This window comes from Cavia porcellus, unplaced genomic scaffold (assembly GCF_034190915.1).
Source record: "Cavia porcellus strain 051 isolate PalLab524CR breed Dunkin Hartley unplaced genomic scaffold, mCavPor4.1 scaffold_28, whole genome shotgun sequence".
In the NCBI taxonomy this organism is placed as follows: Eukaryota; Metazoa; Chordata; class Mammalia; order Rodentia; family Caviidae; genus Cavia; species Cavia porcellus.
Genome location: NW_026947511.1, coordinates 50521573 through 50541712, shown reverse-complemented (window position 1 = coordinate 50541712; position 20140 = coordinate 50521573). Strand labels below are relative to the sequence as shown.

General features: G+C 42.5%; 1 protein-coding gene across 1 annotated transcript in view; it reads left to right on the top strand.

Moving 5' to 3' along the window:
• LOC100724771 (butyrophilin-like protein 1) overlaps window positions 1-13142 on the top strand; it is a 33891-nt gene extending 20749 nt beyond the window's left edge. The window contains exons 2-7 of the mRNA XM_063239120.1: window positions 7273-7551; window positions 7660-7860; window positions 8131-8151; window positions 8239-8265; window positions 9374-9400; window positions 11223-13142. Of these exons, the coding sequence (XP_063095190.1) occupies window positions 7273-7551; window positions 7660-7860; window positions 8131-8151; window positions 8239-8265; window positions 9374-9400; window positions 11223-11257 (590 nt within the window). The 3' untranslated portion in view covers window positions 11258-13142. The remainder of the gene's footprint in view (window positions 1-7272; window positions 7552-7659; window positions 7861-8130; window positions 8152-8238; window positions 8266-9373; window positions 9401-11222) is intronic.
• The last annotated feature ends 6998 nt before the right edge of the window (window positions 13143-20140 follow it).

Here is a 20140-nt window from a genome sequence, read left to right as displayed (position 1 = left end):
GATGAGCATTTTTTCATGTATTTACTTGCCATTTGCATTTCTTCATCTGAGAATTGCGTATTCATCTCAGATGCCCATTTTTGGATTAGATCTTTGAATTTTGGAGGTCTGAGTTTTTTTTAATTCTTTATATGTTTTAGACAAGAGTCCCTTGTCTGAGAGAGAGTTCACTAAAATCTTTTCCCAGTTTGTGGGTTTTCTTTTCACTATGCTGGAGATTTCTTTTGACATGCAGAAACTTTTTAATAAGAAATGGTCCCAGTTATTGATTCTGGGAAGTATTTCCTGTGCGGTTTGAGTCCTGTTCATGAATTCTTTACCTACTCCTATGTCTCCAAGGTTTCTACCTAATTTGTCTTCCAATAGATTTAGTGTTTCTGTTTTAATATTCAGATCTTTGACCCATTTAGATTTTAATTTAGTACATGGTGATAGACATGGGTCTAGCTTTAGTTTTTGGCAAATGGAGAGCCAGTTTTTCCAGCACCATTTATTAAAGAGACTGTCGTTCTTCCAGTGAACCTGCTTGGCTCCTTTATCAAAGATAAGGTGGTTGAGTGTGTTTGTAGTTGTGGTTGTATCTTCTAATCTATTCCATTGATCTTCGGTTCTGTTTTGATTCCAATACCATGTTGATTTTACTACTGTTCCTTTGTAGTATAACTTCAAGTCAGGGATTGTGATGCCTCCTGCTTTGTCTTTGCTGCTTAGAATTGTCTTTGCGATTCTAGGTCTCTTCTGGTTCCAGATGAAATTTAGGAGAGATTTCTCTAGATCTATAAGGTATGTTGATTGTATTTCTATTGGGATTGCATTGAATCTGTATAACAGTTTTGGGAGAATGGCCATCTTCACAATGTTTGTTCTTCCTATCCATGAGCAAGGGATGTCTTTCCATTTTCTGAGATCATCTTCAATTTCCTTTTTCAGTGTATTATAATTTTCACCGTATAAGTCTTTCACTTCTTTCATAAGAGTAATTCCTAAATATTTCATTTTTTTGGTTGCTAATGTGAGCAGTCCAGTTTCTCTTATTTCCCTCTCTGTGATTTTGTTGTTCGTGTATAGGAATGCTATTGATTTCTGAGTATTGATTTTGTATCCAGCCACATTACTGAATTTATTTATTGTATCTAAGAGTCTTTCAATGGAGTTTAGGGGGTCTTCTATGTAGAGTATCATGTCATCTGCAAACAACGATAATTTAACTTCTTCTTTTCCTATCTTTACCCCTTTTATTTCTCTCTCATGCCTAATTGCTCTGGCTAGTACTTCCAGTACTATATTAAATAGGAGTGGTGATAAAGGACATCCTTGTCTTGTGCCTGATTTTAAAGTAAAGGCTTTCAATTTTTGGCCATTTAGTATGATGCTGGCTGTTGGTTTGTCATAAATGGCCTTTATTATATTGAGGTAAAGACCATTTATTGCAATTTTCTGTAAAGTTCTTATCATGAATAAGTGTTGGACCTTATCGAAGGCTTTTTCTGCATCTATAGAAATGATCATGTGATTCTTATTTTTGGCTTTATTGATATGGTGGATTACATTTATTGATTTGCGTATGTTGAACCATCCTTGCATTCCTGGGATGAATCCCACTTGGTCATGGTGTATAATCTTCTTGATGATTTGCTGGATCCTATTTGCCAATATTTTATTGAGGATTTTTGCATCTGTGTTCATTAGGGAGACCGGTCTATAGTTCTCTTTTTTAGTTGGGTCTTTCTCAGGTTTTGGTACTAGAGTAATATTTGCTTCCAGGAATGACTTAGGAAGGATTGCTTCCCTTTCAATTTCATTGAATAGTTTGAGGAGTGTCGGCATTAGGTCTTCTTTATATTTCTTGTAGAATTCTGCAGTGAATCCATCTGGGCCTGGGCTCTTCTTGGTGGGTAAGGACTTAATTACATTTTCAATTTCAGTAACAGAGATTGGGTTATTCAACAATTTTACATCCTCTTGATCTATCTTTGGTACTTCATATGTTTCTAAGAATCTGTCTATTTCTTCTGTGTTATCAAAGTTTTGAGAGTAGAGGTTTTCGAAATAGGTGTTGATGATCTTCTGTATTTCTATTGGGTCTGTAGTGATTTCACCTTTTTCATTTCTTATTGCATGAATTTGAGCTTTTTCTTCCCTTTTTTAAATAAGGTTGGCTAGGGGCTTATCGATTTTATTTATTCTTTCAAAGAACCAACTCTTTGATTCGTTGATTCTTTGGATTGTTTTCTTAGTCTCTATTGCATTGATTTCTGCTCTGATTTTTATAATTTCCTCTCTTCTTTTGGCTCTGGGCTTGACTTGCTCTTCTTTTTCTAGCTGTTTGAGGTGTAGCATCAAGTTATTTATTTGTATTCGTTCTGCTTTCCTGATGTGGGAACTCAGTGCAATAAATTTTCCTCTCAGAACGGCTTTCATTGCATCCCACAGATTCCGGTAAGTTGTATCTGCATTTTCATTTTCTTTTAGGTATTGTTTAATTTCTTCTTTAATTTCTTCTGTGACCCACTGATTACTCAAGAGTGTGTTATTTAGTTTCCATGTGTTTGTGGAATTTTTGCAGTATCCTTTGTCATTAATTTCTAATTTCAGAGCGCTATGATCCGATAATACGCAAGGGATGATTTCAACTCTTTTGCATTTGCTTAAATATGTTCTGTGAGCTAATATATGGTCTATTTTAGAAAATGATCCATGTACTGTTGAGAAGAATGTGTATTCTGATGTTGTTGGGTGGAACATTCTGTATATGTCTATCAAACCCATTTGTTCACAGGTGTGATTCAGTTCTGTTATTTCTTTGCTCATTTTCTGTCTGGTTGATCTGTCCCTTGGTGTCAATGGCGTATTAAGGTCTCCCCTTACAATTGTGTTACTGATAATTTGAGTTTTCATTTCTGTTAATAATTGTTTTATATAACTGGGCGCTCTGGAGTTTGGTGCGTAGATATTTAAGATAGTTATCTCTTCCTCTTGGAGTTTTCCCCTTACGAGTATGTAGTGAACTTCTTTGTCCTTTATGGTCATTGTTGGTTTAAAGTTCACGTTGTCTGCAAACAGAATGGCTACTCCTGCCTTTTTTTGGATTCCTGCTGCATGAAGAATTGTTTTCCATCCTTTGACTTTCAGTCTGTGAGTATCCTTGTGGGTTAGAATGGTTTCCTGTAAACAGCATATGGTTGGATTTTGTTTCTTGATCCATTCTGCTAGTCTGTTTCTTTTGATTGGTGCATTGAGACCATTTACATTAATGCTTATTACTGTTATATGCTGGTTAATTGTAGGAATGTTATCTCTCTGCTGTTGCATCTTTATCTTTCTGTTCTGTTTAATTATTTGCTTTGCTTAGTGGTTTTTTCCTTTGTGTATCTAAACTGTGTTTCAATATTTTTTGCAGGGTTGGTTTGGTGTTCATGAAGTTCTTCAGCTGTTCTTTGTCATGGAAGTATCGTATTTCACCATCTATTTTGAATGATAGTTTTGCAGGATATATCAATCTTGGTTGGAAATCATTTTGCTTTAGCATGTGGAATATTTCACTCCATGCTCTTCTTGACTTTATCGTTTGTGATGAGAAGTCTACTGTGATTCTTATAGGTTTTCCTTTATAAGTGATCTGTGTTTTCTCTCTGACAGCTTTTAATAATCTATTCTTGTGTTGGATTTCTGGGATGGTGATTATTATATGTCTGGGTGTAGTTTTATTTTGGTTATGACTATTTGGAGTTCTATATGCTTCACTGATCCTGATGTCAGTTTCTGATCTCATGCTTGGGAAATTTTCAGCTATTACTTCTCTAAATATCCTCTTGACATCCTTTATGTTGTCTCCCTCTCTTTCATTAATCCCTATCATTCTTATGTTATTCTTCTTTGCATCGTCTTGCAGTTGTTGAATTGTTGTTTCCTGGTTCCTTGTTATTTTCAACAGATCTTTCCTTTCCTGTTCACTAGCTGCAATCCTGTCTTCAAGGTCTGAAATTCTATGTTCACTTTCATTAAGGCGGTTTTTACAACTTTCGGTGGAGTTTTTTATTTCCTGTATATCTCTGTGCATCTGCATTATGTATTCTGTTTGTTTCTTATATTGCTCTTCTAGGGATTCTATCTTTTTGTTTAGTTCCTCCAATTTTTTATCTGTGTTTTCTTTAGATATATTTAGAATCTCTTTCATTTCTTTTATCTGGGAGATTATTTCGAGTTTGAATTTCTTTAAAGCTTCCTGGAGTTGCTTGTCAATTTCAGTAGCTATTGTGTCCGATATGTGAGGTGGATGGGATATATTTTCTTCTATATACATCGCTCCTAGGGTTTCTTGAGATGGGCTGGAGGTTTGAGGTTGTACGTTGGTCTTTCGTTTTGTCATTTTCCTATATTTCTGTGTTTCAAGTGTTATTTGAAAGTTCCTCAGGATCTGTTGAAAATCCTCTTCTATGTTTGCAGCTATGTTTGAGACTCTGGCACCACTCTACCCCAAGCCATTGGGCCTACAGAACCAGTGGCCCTCCTCTGCCTGCTCAGAACTCCGCAGTTCCAGGCAATCTGGGCCTCAGGGACACTGTGCGTCCACCTGCCCCTTGGAAGCTCTACAGTTCTTCAATCGCAGCTGAGTTAGGGTACTCACCACAGGCTGAGGTGCCTCAGGAACCTGTGGTCCCTCCCTGCTTGCAGAGATATCCACAGTCCTCCAGACACACGGAGAGGCCGATACAGGCACCCCAGATCCGCCTAGCTCCTCCTTCGCACACCGATGGCTAGGCGTGGCTGCAAAACAGGCTGGGCTCGGGGGATAGTGTGGGCCCACCCACCTGTTGGGAGCTCAGCAGTTCTCCAAGTGCAACCGGAATGGGGAGGCTGATGTGGAAGCCTCAAACCCACCTCTCCCCTTCACTGCACCTGGAAGCCTGGGGGGACTCCAACAGTCTGGGGGGAGATATCCAGAGTCCTCCAGACATGCAGAGAGGCCGATGAGGGCACCCCAGATCTGCCCAGCTCCTCCTCTGTGTACCGATGGCCAGGCGCGGCAGCCACTTCTGTTTTTCTTAAAGAGTACAATTTTACTATTACAATTTTTGTTGTCTCCTTTCTATTTATAGTTGTTTCTTTCATTCTACCTCAGACTGAACTGGTAGATTCAGGGCAGAGTTTAGAGGGGAAAAAGAGAAATACAGAGACTCCTGGGCTTGTAAGTTTTGGCTATTTGTTGTTTAGTGGCAGGAATGTTGATAATTATGTGTCAATTATCTAACAGTGCTACATAACAAATAGCCACTCTCTCAGTGGCTATATTAGTTACTTTGTTTTTAGGACAAATATGTGACACAGTGAAGTTGATGGAGGGATTTGTGTTGGTTCACAGTTTCAGATTCTTTAGTCCTTGGCTGGCTGAATACAAGGCAGAAGCATCATCATGGCAGAGGAATGCAGGTCAAACCATGACAACCAGGAGAGAGAGTGAGAAGGGGACAAGAATCCCTCCTTCTGCCTCTAGTCCCTGAGACCCTCCTTCCTGTCCAGGCCCTCCCTCCTCCCAGCACACCCGGCTCTGCACTGGCCATTAGATTAACTTGCTGATGGTGATACTGCTCCAAGCTACAGTCACCCTCACAAAGCCCTGCCTCTGCCCCCTGAGACTTCGGGGGGAGCAGTTTAGATCCAAGTCCTAACAGTGGCCTGTGGCAGTAAATACTGGATTAATTCGAGTGTTAGGGGAATATAAGTAATCTGGCCAGATTTGGGTAATCGCACCTGGATTTAGTTTATTTTTAATGCTTTTGAAGAAGTAGATTTTAAAACAACTTTTTGCCACCTCAGAAATTCTCTTCAGACAGATAATAAAGAAACTACTTCTCTTAACTGAGTAAGGATCAAACCAGAATGTGATATGTGTCCTAGGGAGTCTACTAAGGGATTATAAATAAACCAGAAAGAAATCTCACTTTGTTTATTTTGCAGCGAAGCTTGTACAACTTTTTTCTTACAGTAATCCTCAAATAAGGGAAATTGAAGTGAAATTTATCACTTGTATGTCACCCTACTCTCACTTGGTAATTGGAGCAACCATCTGTGTTATCTAGTGGGCCATACTTGGCATGAAACAAGCTTTTTTTAAACACAAACAAACTACTTCATGTCTTTGTGACAGGAAGTACTTTTGCAACTACCCTCCCCCGAAAGGAGTCCCAGGGTTGATTCCTCCTGGAAGTTTTACATTGCTAGGTGATGGCTTCCAGGTCCTTGTGGAAGACGTCTCTGGGTCATCATATGGTCAAAATACTGCTGCAGTGCTAAAAATTAGCACACACATTTCAAGGAGATAAGGAATTTATTTGAAATTAGAACTCTGCCTACGGAAGTACAATATAAGTAAGGAGAACACAAGAATTTTCTCTTATTTTTAATGCAGAGAATTAAAAAATGTTTCCTTTTATTCATGGTCAGTCCAATAGGTGGCCATGTGGAGTATGACTTGGTCTGTTCAGATTTCTGGTGTTTGACTGGCTGTTGGCTGAACTTGGACAGCTTTAACTGGACCCTGTGCTGGGAAGGTATTAGTTATAACATTAGATGGCTTTTTCCAGGGGATAGCATAAGATTTCCCTGGCCACACAGATGGCAGAGGGCATATCTGAGTGCTGATCAAGCCTCTATATGCATCACATCCGCTAACAGCCAAATCAAGTCACGTGACTGAGACCTCAGGCAGGAACATAAAGGCAATGGAAGGTGTGTGGAAAAGGGGAGCTGGACGCTAAAATGGTGAAAAATTTGAGGATATTTTTATACAGTGCTCATCACAGGTAGGACAACATTATCAGGTTAGTTCTAGAAACTGGAGCTGAAGGTGTAAATGAGGAACCTTGGTGGAGAAAATTGATAGGAACCTGGATAGAAGAGTAGAGGCCTGAAGAGAAGCGGCCCCTGAATATAATTTTGAAGTGTTTGGGCAGCAGGTGTGGAAGCAGGTATCCCAGAAGAATGTGTGAGGTGAGAAGCCAGGAGGTTCATGGATGGAGCCTTGGACCCAAATCCCTGCTGTTTCCTCAGGACTCGTGGTTGGGGAAGAGGCCCCTGTCCTCTGTGCCCCTCTAGTGTCCCTGTGCTCTGGCCCTCTGTTCCCTGTGGCACCGCCTGTAGGCTGACCCATGCAGAGGTCCCTTTCCAGTAGAACCCCAGAAGGTGTGAAGGTAGAAGGCGTTCCTTGGAGTTGTGTGACACTCCCGGGGTGTCAAGGTGGCCTGCAGGGCACCCACATTTCCTCTCCTGCAGGGGTGGGCTCTGCCCCTCAAGTGCACATCCAGGGCCCGGAAGAGGATGGCGTCCGTGTGGTATGCAGGGCCTCCAGGTGGTTCCCAAAGCCCCAGGTTCAGTGCCGAGACGTCAGTGGGAAGATCTTGGCATTCTCTGAGGCCCACACGCAAGATGCTGACCTGCTCTTCAGCGTGGAGGCCACCGTGGTGGTGAGAGAGGCCATTGTGGGGAATGTGACCTGCTCCGTCCTCAACCCCGTCCTGGGCCAGCAGAAGGCCATGGCCATTTTCATCCCAGGTCAGTGCTGCTCCCGCCCCAGCACATCTAGGGAGGGAGGCGTGACCCCAAGTGTGCTGGGCTGGCTGTGCTGGGCTGTGCCCCTGACTGTCTCTGCCTGGGCCACAGAGCCCTTCTTCCCGCAGGCCTCTCCCTGGAAGCCAGCGTTTGCTGTGAGCCTGACTGTGATGGGGCTCCTATTCTTTGGGGCTGGTTATTTTCTGCACAGACAACATTCTGGAAAGCTGCAAATACAGCAGACACTGAAGAATCTGAGGCTGGCTAAGGAGGAGGATAGGAGGATAAAAGAGCAGGCACAGAAGGCAAAGGGTAAGCAGGGTGGGCAAGGCTGGGCAAGGTCAGAGCTGGGTGTGCCTGGGACAAGGTGACAGGGCGGGGTCGGTGGATCCAGCTGCCCTGAGACCTGGGCCCAGCCAGGGTGGCTGGAGAGGTGTGTGAGGACAGCTGGTGTTGTGGGGTCTTGTGTGGTCTGGTGGTAAAAGTTTTAGGGAACAAAATAATTTTGTGGTGGGTTTTTCAGATACACAGTGTTTCCTCCCTTCGTAGCGGGAGCTCACGTTCTCTTCCCCACACTTTCAGATGAGCTCCAGGCAGAGCTGGGTAAGTCCTGCCCCCCTGACCTTACCGTGTCCCTTGGCGGCAGACGTCCTGGTTCCCTTTGTCTACTCAGGATGTGTTGCTTTTCAGGTCAGAGGAAGGCAGCTTACGAGGCTGGTAAGTGACTCTCCTAGGTCCCTGGGCTCCACATTTTGCCTGTGCCCAGGTTCCTTCTCCTTGTATCTGTTTAGGCACAGATGTGTAGATGCTCTTCCCTGCGTGCAGAGGGGAGGCTGCTGGGAAGCTGAATCCTGCTGGGTGGCTCTTCCCCATTTGGGCGCTCTTTCCTGCCCAGACTTTGGGGCTCTTTACTGTGTTCATCCTGAGGTTTGTCCCACACTCAGCTTCTTGCATGGACCACATTCTGTGTTCCATATTATTGGCTTCATAGCTTTCAGCATACATAGCCCTTGATCTGTACCTGGAAGCCCAGAGACAGACCCTGAAGTCTCATTACTGGGTCAGTATAAATGAGCAATTCCTCCTGGTTCCTCCCAAATCACAGTCCAGGGTGTTTGTCCTCGGAGGCCCTGAAGGTCCCAGTGAGTGTCACAGGGACTGGGCTGGGCTGCTGAACTGATGAGCTGAGCTCAGAGCTGCCTCCAGTAGTGATGCTTAGCCCTAGAAATATTTCACCTGGGAAAGGTTGGGGTCTTTACCCAAGAACTCCCCTCACATTGCTGTCATTCAATCCTTCCTTCTTTATTTTATTTGGCAGTGGGGTTTGAATTCATGACCTCCCATTTGCCAAACAGACACTTACACTGCGGAGCTAAACCCCAGTGTTTCCTTCCTTCTTTTTGATAGTTTCCCAAATATATCTTTACCAAAGAAAAGCTGAGTTAATAACACTTCTGACAATTACAGAATACTGTGTTTTGTTTCCTAGAATATCGACACATAATACAGTTATGATTCGTACTAGAAAACTCAATATAGATAGGATGTGAGTTCTGGCTTTTGCTTTTGAGGCAGAGAAAGCTGTCAGACAGCTGAAAGTCACACAGCTGAGTGACAGGGGAGGCCTCAGCCTGTGAGGCAGCTTTCTCCTCTGTGCCCATGGAATCTTCCAAGACACCCTGCTTTGTCTCACAAATAGGAGAAGTCTCCTTTGACCTCTCCCTTCCTCGGGTTTTTGTCATTTGTAGAATGTAGGGGAGCAGGGCCAGGTGCTCCTGCTGAGCCCCTTGTGGCAGGTATGTAACCAGGGTGTGTTCCCTTCCAGCCTGGAGGAAGGCACTGCTGTACCCCGGTAAGTGACACTGATGTTCCCTCTGCCTGACCTCCCGGCCTCTGTGGTGCTTCTTTCCTGTCAGAGCCTCTGCCCTGGATGAGCTGGGTGTTCTCTGGGTCACTGCTGCACCCTTCCCATGTGCTAGGGGGCTCCGAATTCCAGATGGGAGTTTGGCTGGGATTATAGATCCATCCCTGCTGGCCCCCTTCTGTGCTGTAGGTCAATGGTGGCCTTAGCAACACCAGCTGAAACTCTTGTTCCACCAATAGTGAGGCGGTCAGAGACTGAGCAGAGCAGCTGATGACCATAGGGGAGGCACTGCTGGTTCCAGAAGGCTTCAGAAATCATATTTGAATGGGGTGTGGACTTGCACGCCTGTCATCCCAGCACTAGGGCGGGGGGCTGTGGTGGGAGAATCTCTGGAAGTTCAATGTCAACCCAGCTATCTAGTGAGTTCAAGGCCAGCCTGAGCTCGGTAGGGAGCCCCTGTCTCACAAAACCAAGCAACCAATCCACCAACCAACCAGCAAACATGAAATCCACCTTGAGTGAGGACTCCGGCCTTGCCAAAGGGGTCCTTGGTTCTGTTTGCCTTTTACCCTAAACTTTTCCCCTATAAGCCCAGTTCTCCTGTTTTCTCATTTCCTGTTGCTTCTCTGGCATTTTAGTTTTGAGACGTAGTCTCAGTACGGCCATCAGGCTGGTCTTGAACTCACCATGTAGCATGGGCTCTGCTTCTCTCTGGGGTCTCTTGTCTTTTCCTGTTTCTAGAGCCATTCCATTGTTTGTGGCCTCTTCTTCCATCTTCCAAACCCACAAGGCAGCCTGATTCACCTTGTTTCTGTGATGAGGACTTCCTCTGACCTGCTTTGGCAGGTTCACATGATTAGTTTGGGCTCACCTGAGTAGCGCAGGGTCATTTCGTCCTCTCCAGAACCTCTTTCTCCATCACATTTTTCAAGCCCTCTTCCCATACAGTTAGCACATTTATGCTTATTGCAGCTTGAGATGGACATACTTGGGGTGCCATGATGCTGAGGGTTGTCCTTGAAGCTTTCAAGCTCTTCTGGGAATTCTTGGGGGAGGCAAATGCACGGGTCCCTGTTTTTGGGTTCACCCACATCTATTGTGATATTTTTGCTCCCACTGGCTGGGGAAATGGGCAGTCACTGGTATCTGCTCTCTTACTGGTATATCTCTTTCCTGCTTTGAGGTTCTTTCTCTCCCATCCTAGAATCCTCTCCTTTGATTCTTAACTGGGCAAAACTTCAGTGATTGTGTATCCTGAGCTCCCTCCATAAATGGTTTCCAGTCATAAACGTTTAACTCAACCGGTTCTTCATGAGTAAATGGAGGTCTTGAAAGATTTGATATCTATAATTATATCACAAGAAAACCGTGGTTCCAGGGTGACTGCGCCTGAGAAGGCATCATTTGGTAGTGAAATCTGTGCAGTGACTTTTCTGCATAGGGCTGTGGCCAGCATCTGGGTCTCAGTGTTAAGTCCTCCTTGCCTCTGGGTGTTGAGCCTGGAGCTTTCACTGAGTACTCCCCCACCACTTTAGAAACAATTATCATTCTGAGATGGTCTTCCATGTGTAAGTGGCACAGGTCCTCTGTGCTGGCAGCCCTCTTGCCTCAGACTCCCGGAGATGGGAGGGTAACTTTTAGGGCCAGTCTTGTTGGAGAGGCTGTGGCAGGATGTGTGTGAGTGAGAACTGCTCACTGCACACTATGTTTCCAAACCATTTCCATGCTGCTCTCCCAGCCCTGTGTCTCAGAGCTTGAGTGTCCCCAGCTGTCTTAAGATCCCTGACTGAAATGTGTGCTTCTCTTGTAGACTGGCAGAAGGAACATTTCCAGCCTTGTGAGTGATTTCGTGCTTTTGTTTTTGTTTTTCTTTTTGCCCTCCTTGCTGTGCCCATGGATGCTGGCCTCCCTTCATTTTTTCTATGATGATACAAATTTTGGCATTGTCATTCGTGTGGGGCGGGTGAGGGTTAATGATATCAAAGCCGCTTCTCAAGGGCCTAGCGCCATACCTGCCTCCCAACACATGGCTTCTTCTCTTTGGAGGCCTTAAATTTGTGTCACAGGTGCTTATCTCAGGGGGCCTCCCCTCCCTCTGTTGTAGCCAAATGGCTGTGACAGGTTTGACTTGGGGTTGGCTGTGTGCCTTATTTAGGGAGGGAGGGACCTTGGGTGATTGACAGTTCTTTCTCTCCAGTGTCTGTCACTGTAGATCCAAATCTGCCCACGAAAGCATCTGCATCTCTCATGGAAACTCAAGTCTCACCTTCGAGCACCCGGGTGGGGATTATCTTTGCAGCGTGTTGGGCCATGAGGGCATCACGGTAGGAGGGTGCTGCTGGGAGGTGGAGATTATGAGTAGAGAGAATGGTGAGTAGGCCCTGGGAGTCTGCAGGGAAGATGCCAACAGGGCAGACTGGTATCGAGAGATGGTGGACAAGGGGTTCTGGGTTGTGGGATGGGTGGAAACTGGACACTTCTCCTAGGTTAAACCCAATACTGTGGTTCCTTGGGAGCCATCTAAGGCCTGCTGGGGGGTGGGGGTTTTCCTGGACTACAGTGAAGGGGACCTCTCCTTCTATGACATGACTGCGGGGTCCCACATGTTCTCTTTCCTGCAGGATCCCTTTTCCAGGACTCTCTTTCCATACTTTAGCTTTAAACGTGGAACTGTGTCTTTGACCATCTGCCCCCCTGAGAGTGGTCCTTTTCACCCTGCACCCTTTCACAATTGTCCTTCTTTCAAGGAGACCCTGAAGTCCTCTGGGGAAGGACTGGGCTCAGTTTCTGAGGAGGGTGAAGTTGCACCAGGGGCAGAATCTCCCTTACTCTCCAGGGACCTGGGAGCTGTAATCCCATAGAATCCCTGGCATCCATGTGCCCTTCAGCTATTCCTGGGTCTGAGGGCTCCCTCTTGAAAAAGGCTCTGGATGAAGCCTGGCTGCCCCACTAACTTCCTATTCTGGGTTCAGACTCTCTGTTATGTGGTCCCAGAGTTATCAGCTCTTGTTTTTGTGCACAAAATGCTCTTAATCCTAACTACAGTGATTGTAAATAGCAGCAGGTATTCAATGGTATTTCATGGAGTTCTCTGTTGTTTGTATAAAAACAGGACTGAGGGCTGGATTGTTGTGCAAAACCAAGGGGAGCTCACTTTATTGGTCTTGAGTGATGCCTATGGACTCCTAGCCTGAGGGTGGGGCCCAATCTCCTTCTGCAGACTTTCTCTCTCTAATCCTGAAGCTTTGTCAGCTATACATTTCCAGGGATGGGAATGAGCAATCAAAGTTTCACAGGACAGGAATCTAATACTCAAAGCCTTATGCTTCTTCTTTTGGATGATGACTATTTTTCCAAACCTCAGTGTATTTTTCTTACCAGTGAGAGAGCTGTTCTGTATTAATCCCAAACAGTTTACCCTGAGGGTCACATGGGCAATGAGTTTGTTTACCTACTGAGTATCCTGAGTGTCGGTCCCTTGGGCAGGTTTTCACAAGGATACTATTTATTTTATACGAATTATGCTTTGCATATTTTTTAAAATTGAGGTTTGTTTCTAGTGAAATCTAATAAATCTGTTTATTTTCTCATTTAATTCATGTTGAATTAGATTTTTTGATTTTTTGGTACTGAACTCACAACCTCACGCTTGCCAGGCAGGTGCATATGCTGCTGAGTCAAACCCCTGGCCCTCATGTTTAGTTTGTGAAAAATAGTTTCCGGTGGGTCAAGTAAGTCCAGCAGAGGCATGGAACTCTTTTCTTCCCCTGGGGGCCAGGCACTGACTCCCTGTTGGTCCAGTAAGACCAGCGGAGGCAGGGAACCCTGCCTAGGCTGGCAAACTGTTTTCTTTGCCTGGGGCCCAGAATCTGGCTTCCTGTGGGTCGAGTAAGTCCAGCGGAGGCGTGGAACTCTCTTCTTCACCAGGGGTCAGGCTTTGGGTTCCTGTCAGTGGAGTAAGTCCAGGAGAGGCAGGGAACTCTGCCCCAGCACAGCGAACTGTTTTCTTCGCCTGGGGCCCAGGATCCGGCTTCCTGTCAAAATCAGTGAGTAAGGAGGGGGCAGGGAATTCTGTCCAAGCCTAGCTGACCTCTCTACCTCAATTGGAACAAAACTTGAAGCTTAAAAATATAGGACAATGACAAAAATGAAAGACCAAAATGCAGTCTCAAACATCCAGCCCATCCCAAGAAAGCCTAGGAGCCATGTGCCTAGAAGAAAATATATGTCACATACCTGAAATAATAGTAACCAAAATAAAGAAGCAACTCTGGGAAGCCTTAAAGGAAATCAAACTAGAAATAATCTATCAGGTAAAAGAAGAAATGATAAAAGAAATGAAGGAGATGCTGAACATATCTAAAGAAGACACAGCTAAAAAATTTGAGGAGATAAACAAAAAGATAGAATCCCTGGATGAACAATATAAGAAACAAACAATATATAAAGCAGATGCAAAGAGATATACAGGAAATCAAAAATTCCATTGAAAGTTGTAAAAACCGCCTCAATGAATGTGAAGATAGAATTTCAGACCTTGAAGACAAGATTGCAGCCAGTGAAAAGGAAATGAAAGATCTTTTAAAAATAACAAGAAATCACGAAATAACAATTCAACACCTGCAAGGTGACGCAAAGAGGAACAACATAAGGTTAATAGGGATAAAGGAAAAAGAAGGGAAAAACATAAAGGATGTCAAGAGGATATTTAGAGAAGTAAGAGCTGAAAATTTCCCAAACATGAGATTGGAAAACGATATCAAGATCAATGAAGCATATAGAACTCCAAATAGCCATAACCAAAATAAAACTACACCCAGACACATAGTAATGGCCATCCCAGAAATCGAACAAAAGAATAGAATATTAAAAGTGGCAAGAGAGAAAAAGACATCACCTATAAAGGAAAACCTATCAGAATCACAGCAGACTTCTCAGTACAAACAGTAAAGTCAAGAAGAGCATAGAGTGAAATATTTCAGATCCTAAAGGAAAATAATTTCCAACCTAGGCTGATGTATCCTGCAAAACTGTCCTTCAAAATGGATGGAGAAATAAGATATCTCCATGACAAAGAACAGCTGAAAAACTACATGATCACCAAGCCAACCCTGCAAAGAATACTGAAAGACACCCTAGATGCATCTAGGAAAACATCACTAAACAAAGCAGACAATTAAACAGAACCGAAAGACAAACATGCAACAGCAGAAAGATAACATGTCAACAATAAACCAATATAGAACAGTTATAACCGTTAATGTATATGGTCTCAATGCACCAATTAACAGAAACAGACTGGCAGAATGGATCAAGAAACAAAATCCAACCATATGTTGTCTACAAGAAACCCATCTAACCCAAAAGGATACCCACAGACTGAAAGTCAAAGGATGGAAAACAATACTTCATGCAACAGGAACCCCCAAAAAAGTGGGGGTGGCTATTCTGTTTGCAGACAATGTGAACTTCAAGCCAGTAATGATCAGAAGGGATAAAGAAGGTCACTACATACTCATAAGGGGAAAACTCCAAGAGGAAGAGATAACTATCTTAAATATATATGCACCAAATTCCAGAGCACCCAGTTATATAAAACAAGTACTAACAGAAATGAAAAACCAAGTTAACAGTGACACAATTCTAACAGGAGATCTTAACACACCATTGACACCAATGGACAGATCAACCAGACAGAAAATCAGCAAAGAAATAAAAGAACTGAATGGCACCTGTGAACAAATGGACTTAATAGACATATACAGAGTATTCCACCCAACAACAACAGAATACACATTCTTCTCAGCAGTGCATGGGTCATTTTCTAAAACAGACCATATATTAACTCACAAAACATATCTAAATAAATGCATAAGGGTTGAAACCATCCCTTGCCTGCTATCGGACCATAGCACTATGAAATTAGAAATTAATGATAAAAGATACTACAAAATTCCCAGAAACACACAGAAACTGAATAACACACACTTGAGTAATCAGTGGGTCACAGAGGAAATCAAAGAAGAAATTAAACACTACCTACAAGAAAATGAAAACACAAATACAACTTACCGGAATCTGTGGGATGCAATGAAAGCTGTCCTCAGCTTTTTATTCATTTCACTAAAAAGTTTCTGCATGTCAAAAGAAATCTCCAACACAGTGAAAAGAAACCCACAAGCTGGGAAAAAATCTTAGTGAACTGCCCCTCAGACAAAGGACTTCTGTCTAAAACATATAAAGAATTAAAAAAATCAGACCCCCAAAATTCAAAGACCCAATCCAAAAATGGGCATCTGAGATGAATACACAATTCTCTGATGAAAACATACAAACAGCAAATAAATACATGAAAAAATGTTCATCATCATTAGTCATTAGAGAAATGCAAATTATAACCACACTGAGATACCATCTCACTCCTGAAAGAATGGCCAAGATCAAGAAAACCACCAACAACAAATGCTGGAGAGGCTGTGGGGAAAAGGAAATCTCCTGCAGTGTTGGTGGGAGTGTAGACTAGTGCAACCACTGTGGAGGTCAGTCTGGAGATTTCTCAGAAAGCTAGGACTGGAAGCCCCATTTGAATCAGCTATTACACACTTAGGCATATTCCCAGATGAACTGAAAGCATCATACCACAGTGATATATGTGCACCCATGTTTATAGTAGCACAATTTGTAATAGCCAGATTTTGGAAACAATCTAAGTGTCCAACAATTGAGGAATGGATAAAAAGTTGTGGTATTTATACAATGGAGTACTACTCAGCTATAAAGAGTGATCACATTGAGATATTTATAAATAAATGGATGCAGCTTGAGACCATACTCATAAGTGAAATAAATAAAACTCACATGTGTAAATATCGAATAGTTTCCCTAGTGTAAGAAATGATAAAAATACATAGAAGTATGTGGTAATCATGATTCCCAGTCATATTGGCTTGAAGCCATATAATGTTTTCACTCATTAACCACAATGGTTTTAACCTGGGTTGTTCGATTTTAGTATCTATGATAGGACAAATAGCTATTTTAAAGAAAGCAACACAACATAAAAGCTAGTGCTGATTTAATATTGTCTTGTTTTGAAGTCCCATCAGGCAGTAGTACATCTGTTTCCACTGGTTTTAACATGTTGTATCTTACTATATTTCACTATATGCTATAGTATAAACAAAATTCTTTATAGGCAAAGAGGTAATATAGAAACCATTGTTTGTTTTCTATTAGCAGGTTCTAAATACCCTGTAATTCTTGCACTCTCTTGAAAGGCTTCACACTGTCTAGATACACCTGATATTATAGTATGCGAAGTTACACTCAAATAATTTAAGGAAAGAGGCACTATGGCGACTACTATTATGTTAGATTATCTGGTGGTGAAACACAATGATGCTTGAATTGCTTGGTCCTGCCCTGCGTTGTTCTATTACAATGTCCTCTCTTATCTCAATCTCCCCCCCCCCTTTTTAAAATTAACTTATTTTCTCTCATTTTTTTAATTAAGGGAAAACTAAATTAAAAATAACGAGACATATTATAGTAACTTTTTTGTTGTCCTATTAACCAGACTTGAACCCCAGTACTGCTCTCCCCATCTTGTTCTGTCTGATTATTATATATTCTATTTTGTTTGATCATATCAAGTTTGAGGGTATAGGCAATCACTTTGAAGGCCATAAGATATACTATGATGCCCAATATGGATTGACTATCATCCTTTTTTTGAATCCTGTAAGGTCCTCAGTGTAGGTTTTATTGGTTTTGTTCTGTACTGTTTTGATCAATTCTATTATACCTGATGATATAGACAACTCAGTTTAAAAATAGCAAGAAGCACAATGGTAACCACTTTTGATCACCTGGTATTCTATTTTTGCATCATGTGCTATGCCCACCCTTGTGTTCTAACTGACTGTTTTGCTAGTCACATTTGGTTTTATTCTCTTCAAAAAAGTAATAAGAACCGTGAGAGTAATAAAACTCTAAAAGTCTAATTGTTACTTTAAAAAAGAGGAAAGTAAGGTGGACTAAGGGTTATAACTGCAGGTATGTTTGAGTGTGTAGGATGGAAAACCATATAACTGAGCATTTGTTGGATGATTGAATGGAACTGTCTCCAATTTCACTGTATGAATGTCTACTTTAATTTAGTGATATGGACAACTGTTTCTGGGAAGATAATATGTAACCTATTAACTGGTGATTTCGTACTGTATATATTTTTTCTTGAAATACTGTATTATTTGTACCCTTTTAACATTGTTTTTTATCTTTTCTTTTTTTTCTTCTCTCTTTAAATTAAAAAAAATTTGTGAAAAATAACTTTTGACTCTGATGAAACTATTTTTGAACATGGGACATTGTCTTACTACAGACGATTGTGTTTCGAGACAGTTTTGCTGAGAAGTTCAAGCTAGCTTTGAACTCATCACATATCCTGCCCTGGCCTCCAACTCATGACAATCTCTTGCCTCAGCCTCCTGCGGGTTGGGGTTACAGGTGTGCACCTCATGCCCAACTACTACAGACAGCTTTTCTTCATCTCCTGAACTCAGTGGTATTCTCAGTGCAATACAAAATGGACACCTTCAGGACACTGAAATCGAATAGGAAGAAGTGCAGAAGCAACACTGAAAAGGGAAATGTCAGCATATCATAAAAGTTGCAGTGATCTTCCTGCCTCAGCCTACCCAGTTCTGGCATTACAGGCTTGTGCCACAACTAGCTGTAGCTTTATTTTGAGACAGGATATTGCTAACTTGCCCAGAGAGGACTTGAGCTTTTCATCCTCTTGCCTCAGCCTCACGGGAGCTGGGATTAGAGTTTTTTGTCACCATGCCTGGCCTACTAAGTTTTTCTTTTTTTCAAGTTTAATGGCCACAGAAATGTCCAGAAGGCCCTTCTGTGCTCAATTTTTGGTGAGGTAATAAGAAATAGAGGCTCACATGATCAGAAATGTCAGTGTCCCAATAGCAGTGTGTTAGGCCATAAGTGGCAGAATTCAGAATGGCTGTCAGTGTGCCAGTGAGCTGCAGGATCCACAGTAGTTGAATACTGAAACTCACTCCAGAGTCATCAGTGTGAGTTTGTTGGAAAGCTGAAGATCCTGTGTTGGAGATTGGAGTCTGCTTCAAGCCTGAAGGACCTGGAGATGAACATATGATGGCAAAGATGAAGATTGCAGCTCCTCTGAATGTATTCTTCCTTCTTCTTTCCCTTTTTATTCCATCTGAGCTATTGGTTAATGCCTCCCACATCTGGGCTGGGCCCTGCCCCTCAGTTTGCTGGCCTACCTGTCAATCATCTAGGGACACACCAGGGAACTCACTAACCTGTTAGGCTGCCCTTTCACAAGTCAACTTGGCATATCATGATTAAAGATCACACTGGCCCACTGAGTATTTTGTCCCAACTTCCTGAAACAGCTTCTAACACTGTTAAAATTTCCTGATAATGGTGAAAGGAGGGCATTTCATTATTCGTAATGAGTGCCTTTCAACTTCTTCTGAATCTTTGTTAATGAAGTGACTTTTGGAAAGTTCCTAAACAACTCGAAGATGGGCCAGGTTGTCAGGGGAAATAACTTTGAGATTAGAGGACTGTAACTGAGGCCGAAGATAGGGCTGTAGGTTGATTATTAATTCCCAATAGTCAAGGATTTCATTAAACATGTCTATGTACTTCCAAAAGAAAAAATCTGAAAGGACTGGATTGCAGGAGCTTCTGGGTGGACAAACAGGAATGCAGCCCTCTGTGGGGACAGACTGTCTGGCTGCGAGCTTTGTCTGACCTTCCTCGATGTACACTTTCATCTCGTTATGCATTTGTGTCCTTTTTGGTATCTTTTATAATAAACTGGCCAGCAAGCAATGTATTTCCCCGTGTTTTGTAAGTCATTCCAGCAAATCACCCCAGCCGATGGGGTTGGAGATTAAACTGAGGCTCGCCTTCTGATCAGTTTCTACTATGGTGAAGGGCAGACTTTTAGGGCTGAGTCCTTACCTTCGTGGACTCCATGAACTTCTTAGCAGATTTAAAGTAGAGGACGCCCCAGTGAGGTATGCAGAGAATCCAAGAATTACTTGGTATGGGAGACCCCACATATTTGTCCTCAGACGTGCTCTAGTGGTATTTTGAAAGTAAAAAATATGCCTCACCGAGTTAGTACATAACAAATTCCTTTCAGCCTCCCAATAAGACACTGTCCTAACATTTCTTGTGAGACATGGTTTCATGTAGTCCAGGCTGACCTTGAACTCAGGGTGATTCTCCTGCTTCAGCCTCCCACGTGCCAGAATTGCATATGTGTACTGTTTTGTTTCTTGGTGTACAGTGAACCACTAAGCATACTACTTATCAGAATGTTTTGTGATCATAATTATCCGAATGTTTTGTGAATGCTACACCAGGTGCATCCCTGATTATTTGATTTCTATAATTTTATATTTGTCCAAGTCACTTATGACTGTGAGAGTTCTGTTGTATTTTCTCATTTTCAAAAGTATGATCTTACAAAAGTTCTTCCTATTTTTTACAAGAAGAAAATTTTAACTTTAATTTTTAAAATACTTAACCTTTTAGTGGGCTGGAACAGGGTTTCACTGTGCTACCCAGGCTGGTCTTGAACTCTTGTCTCAAGTGATCTTTCTCTGTTTGTCTGCCCAGTGTCAGGACTACTGGCATGCTCAACATTTTCACCTTACACAATGAGCCGACTAA